Source organism: Penaeus vannamei, chromosome 38 (genome assembly GCF_042767895.1).
Source record: "Penaeus vannamei isolate JL-2024 chromosome 38, ASM4276789v1, whole genome shotgun sequence".
Lineage (NCBI taxonomy): Eukaryota > Metazoa > Arthropoda > Malacostraca > Decapoda > Penaeidae > Penaeus > Penaeus vannamei.
The window spans coordinates 750,003-755,002 of NC_091586.1; the positions used below are offsets into that span (position 1 = coordinate 750,003).

Sequence of the window (5,000 nt, forward strand, 5' to 3'; positions counted from 1 at the left end):
GGATTGCCTGTGCATACATGCCATGCTCAATGTTTCTAGTAATTGTTCTTACATATAGAAGGCTCCACAAGTACAGTTACCAATGAACCACATATGAGAACTACCTGCCCCACCTGTTTACCCTTTTCCTTATTTTCTATAATATTTCTTGGTATTTAATACTGCTGTTAGTAATGTCAGTAACACTATAGTAATTAAGAGGTTTAGAATAAAAATAACAGGATCAATATTGATAGTATTAATAAAATATCAACATTTTCACACAAATTCAAGGAAAGGTGTAATCAGGTGAGGTCACAAGGTCTACTAACTGACTCCTTTGTGGCAAAGCACTGGCAGAACTACCTACTGAAAGAAGACACTTCAAAAAACAATAATACGGTAAACACAACATTTTTCCGAGGGCACTGGGTTAAGAATCCAACACCTTCAAGTCTCATCACTAAGGGCTTACCTAGACATCCAATGTTTCCATCCATACCAATGTATGTCAGGTTATGTCTGGCAGCCTCAACCTCTCTAGGGTCACTCTCACTCGTGTCTTCCTCAGCAAAGATGGACTTCTGTCTGTAACATTAAGGATCTTATAATCATATGACAAAATAATGTTTTGCTGTAAAAAATGTAAAGCACTGCATTTAGCTTTGAAGAGAAAATGCATTGTAATATCAAATGAACAATAATAACAAAAAAACAATAACAAATAACAATAAAAAAATTAATCTAAAAAAAAAAAACACATTCACAGGGAACTGAGTGGGAACTCCATTCTGCTCCATTCTGCTCTGCCAATGATTGTCATCTCACCTGAACTCGGCATTGTCATCAAACTGAATTTTGGCGTCAACTGCAACAACCTGTCCCTGGGGAGTCTCTATTAGGGGGTTGATCTCAATCTGAGTTGCGTCAACACTCAGGAACATCTGCCAAATCGCTTGCACTTCCTTGGCACACTGAGGGGAAGAAGTTAGTCAACTGAAGGGAGGCCATACTATATGCTAGGCCAATTATTTTATCTACTACAATGAAAACATTTCTACGCCGATCTATCCAACTATGTGTAATCTATGAAAGAAAGTGAGAGAGAGAGAGAGAGAGAGAGAGAGGAAAGGAGGGGGGAGGGGGGAGGAGGATTGGGGGAGGGGGAGGGAAAGAGAGAAAGAGAGAGAGAGAAAGAGAGAGAGAGAGAGAGAGAGAGAGAGAGAGAGAGAGAGAGAGAGAGAGAGAGAGAGAGAGAGAGAGAGAGAGAGAGAGAGAGAGAGAGAGAGAGAGAGAGAGAGAAAGAGAGAGAGAGAGAGAGAGAGAGAGAGAGAGAGAGAGAGAGAGAGAGAGAGAAAAAGAGAGAGAGAGAAAGAGAAAGAGAGAAAGAGAAAGAGAAAGAGAGAGAGAGAGAGAGAGAGAGAGAGAGAGAGAGAGAGAGAGAGAGAGAGAGAGAGAGAGAGAGAGAGAGAGAGAGAGAGAGAGAGAATGTTTAGAAAACAAATTCCCTGCCTCCTTAACAGAGATATGGCTCCCAGAACCCTGCACAAAAACCTGATCTCTGAACATGCACAAATATCACGGCAGAATCCTCACTTTTTCTTTGAGATCTCCTTCAAATTTGAGGAATTCGGCCACTTTGAGGGCCTTGTCACGTGTGAGACCCTCAAAGATGTCGATGGGTAGAGTAAGCAAACGTTCGGGGGTTTTCTCGGCAACCTCCTCAATATCCATCCCACCATCTGGGCTCGCAATCAAAACAGGTCCATTGTGGTCCCTGTTTACAAACAAAAAATAAAGAGCATTATACTCAATATATTTTCTTGTGTTCATATTCATAATAGGAATCATCTATCCATCCAGATCTATACTCATACACTGATAAATAAATAATACATAAGAGTGCGTCCAGTCATAGTCGCGTGTAAAAATCAAACTTCCAAGATGAGAAAACATACCTGTCCATCAGAATGCAAAAATAGGTCTCCCTCAGGATGTCCACCGACTCGGCCACCATCACCTTGTTTACCAGGATTCCTTCTTTTGGCGTCTGCTTTGTGATGAGCTTGTGGCCCACCATTTTCTCCACTAAGGACTCCACCTCTGATATCCTGTAATTATGTTCACTTTGAGCCATTTCCGAACTAACTTGTCCCATCTTCTTGTATTGAATTTGGTTAACTTTTGGCCATTTGTGCATTAATAGTTTCCCATTTTGACCAGGTGGGTATTTGTACTAAAAAATAAATAATAAAAATGGGCTCTCTCAATTGTATTATACATTTTCCATAGTCTAGATAAGTGTTTCTCAAACTTTTGAGGTGCAACCCAAAAGACAGTCTTAGCCTGGGCTAGTGACCGTAAATATAGGAACATGAAGTATTATATCCAATCTTTTTCATGGTAGTTATACTTGCAGCTATATATTAGCTTACATTATTATATACTTTTATAAGTTTATATTACCAACACACTGAATTTCAATAAACAAGTATTAATAAAAAACATTAACTTTAACTGACATATCCAGCTATGGATTCTTTTATTCTTCTTTTAAGACCCTCTGGTGACCCTCATTTGGGTCACGACCATGGGGTTGGGAACCACTGGTCTGGATTATATCGTCTCAAAACTCAATTACACTTTTTGGTTCTTGCCTTAAGAGAAAAGACAATGAAAGTATAAAATAATGATCTCTCATCAAGGTAAACAAGTGATATGAATTATATTCCATGGGTTCAAGGATAAACTCACTGTCAGCTTAGCCTTACTCTTTGGTGAGATGAACACCCCCCTTGAAGCCATTGTCGAAGTGGCCCTTTCCTCTACCACCAGCTAGGATCTGTGCCTTCACCACATACTCGGCAGCATCTGTCAGGAGAGGGGAAGATGAGTTTTTCACACATCATCATGAGATTCAAATTACTGTGCTTGATTAACCACCTACTACAACCCAACGTTACAAAATGTTTGATCTTGTTTTGATGAAGATGTATCTTGAGCAATTCTTAAAGTATGGGTGTACTCGCCAGAGAATCCCAGAGAAACATTCACTTCATCTCAGTATGCATGGCAAGATAAGAGCTGAAACTTGGGAGCACAGAGTGCACTTAGGCTGAGACCAGCACTTTCCGCTATCCTTTTTCCTTAATTTGTGGTGTTACTGTTCACATATCAGCAGACAAATGCAACTTTTGTCCTCTACAAGAATATCATATTCAATTTGCTTGAACTTAGTGCATCTATACCGGTGCTCCTGAGTCTCAGCTCTATCTTGATGTGCATACAAGATGAAGACAATGTTTCCCAGGGGGTGTTGGGGCAGAGCCCCCCATCAACCCTCCCCAGTCATGGCAACTTAGATTGATGAATATATTTTGTGACATGTGGAGGTGGGGAGTTAGTCTTTGGTGAGTATGTCCATACTGTAAAGAATTACCAGCTATATCTAATACCATACATTCCACCTCTTTCCATTCTATAAAATACAGGCTACTGTTGACCTACATCTTGGGAAGAGAACTAAGTTACAGGCCGCAAAGAAAAGGAAACCTCTACCGTGACTCATGTAATTGCTGTCATGGCCTTTGCCAGCTTATGAAAGGCCTGGAAGCCAAGGCAATTTAGACTTCAACTCCAACAGATGTAGTCCTAGGTTTCAGAATTATCTAATAAAGAAGTAAATATGCACATACAAATAACAACACTATTTTTGACCCATCCTAAATAAACTTCTCCATTCAATCAAAAACAAGCTCAGTTTGTCCTTACTCAGTGTTTTAACAGTCTCGCCAGCGGCCTCATGTGTATCCAAGATGCGGAACTTCTGCACGGTGACCCCATGGTTGTCCAGCAGCACTTTGCTCTGGTACTCCAGCAGGTTCAGATGTCTCACAGGGACCTGATGAAGTTGAGGTAGTTAGTGAAGTCAAATCTTTCTTCTAATTCTTTAATAGCAAAATGAGGACACATGAACAAAACTATGATAAATGGCCATATCTGATTAAAATAAATACACCAGAAAAACATCAGCAGCATTTCTCTCTCTCCGAATCTACTAAGATATCCCACAAATTAACCAAACTCAGAGAAACACCACCATCAATGCAATTATTAAACACTTATAACAGATTGAATTAATTTTTGAGTTGCCGTTAAAGTTCATAGAAGATAAGTTTCTTAGAATCACTCGCTCTATAATTTCCATATATCATTTTCTACAAGGTGGCTATATGAAAGTGGACCTGTACCTCGTCTGCATATATTATCTTACGTCTGAACGAAAGCTGGATGGAACTGGACCTGAACCAACTATCCCACTTATTAAACACGGCGAGCCAAAGGTCAGGTCACGGTGACACTTCCTAGGACAAATGCCACTGGGATATATTAAACCTTGAAATCCAATGTTCGATATGTACACTACGCTAAATCTTTCTCAATTACATAAAAAAACGTCATGAAACAAAAAAAAATGTCTTGATTTTACCTGTCACGAAATCAGCTGACTGGCAAACCGGGAGGAGCCAGCTACCTTTTATCAATATTTCAGCCTTTTGCCTCCCTTATTCATCACCAAAATAAATAATCCTGTGAGAAACTGTTCCAAAAAGGCTGCATGAACTTACTCTCGGCTGAATCAGAGTCTGGAAAGGCTTAAAAAGGCCTCGGGAGACACAGCGAGTAAATATCCCTGCCATGGTGGAGTCGTGAATGCTACCCGGCACTGATGGTGGACTTCCCTGCCACTTTGTTGGAATTTCATGTTAGACTCATTTTAAACTTATTACATAAATGTTTTCAAATAATCTAAGTCTGAATTAAGTATCTGACCTTTTCCATATTTTTTCCCGATCCGAAAATGTTATCAAAGACTTTAAATAGCATAGATGGTTCTCAACAAAGGGTTATGTACATCTGAACTGACAACATCAATATTACAATAACTTCTTTAACTGAAAAGGAGGAAAATATGGAAACAAGTGGGAGAACATTGATCACTATGTATGTCCTTCATTCTG

The 5,000-nt window shown here is 39.6% G+C and overlaps 1 protein-coding gene across 1 annotated transcript in view; it reads right to left on the reverse strand.

The window, feature by feature from the left end:
* The window catches only part of ScsbetaG (Succinyl-coenzyme A synthetase beta subunit, GDP-forming), an 8,689-nt gene extending 3,973 nt beyond the window's left edge, over positions 1 to 4,716 (reverse strand). The window contains exons 1-7 of the mRNA XM_027379497.2: positions 4,608 to 4,716; positions 3,751 to 3,880; positions 2,751 to 2,850; positions 1,938 to 2,090; positions 1,576 to 1,756; positions 808 to 953; positions 455 to 567 (exon numbers count right to left, since the gene is read on the reverse strand). Of these exons, the coding sequence (XP_027235298.1) occupies positions 455 to 567; positions 808 to 953; positions 1,576 to 1,756; positions 1,938 to 2,090; positions 2,751 to 2,850; positions 3,751 to 3,880; positions 4,608 to 4,679 (895 nt within the window). The 5' untranslated portion in view covers positions 4,680 to 4,716. The remainder of the gene's footprint in view (positions 1 to 454; positions 568 to 807; positions 954 to 1,575; positions 1,757 to 1,937; positions 2,091 to 2,750; positions 2,851 to 3,750; positions 3,881 to 4,607) is intronic.
* Between the last annotated feature and the right edge of the window lie 284 nt (positions 4,717 to 5,000).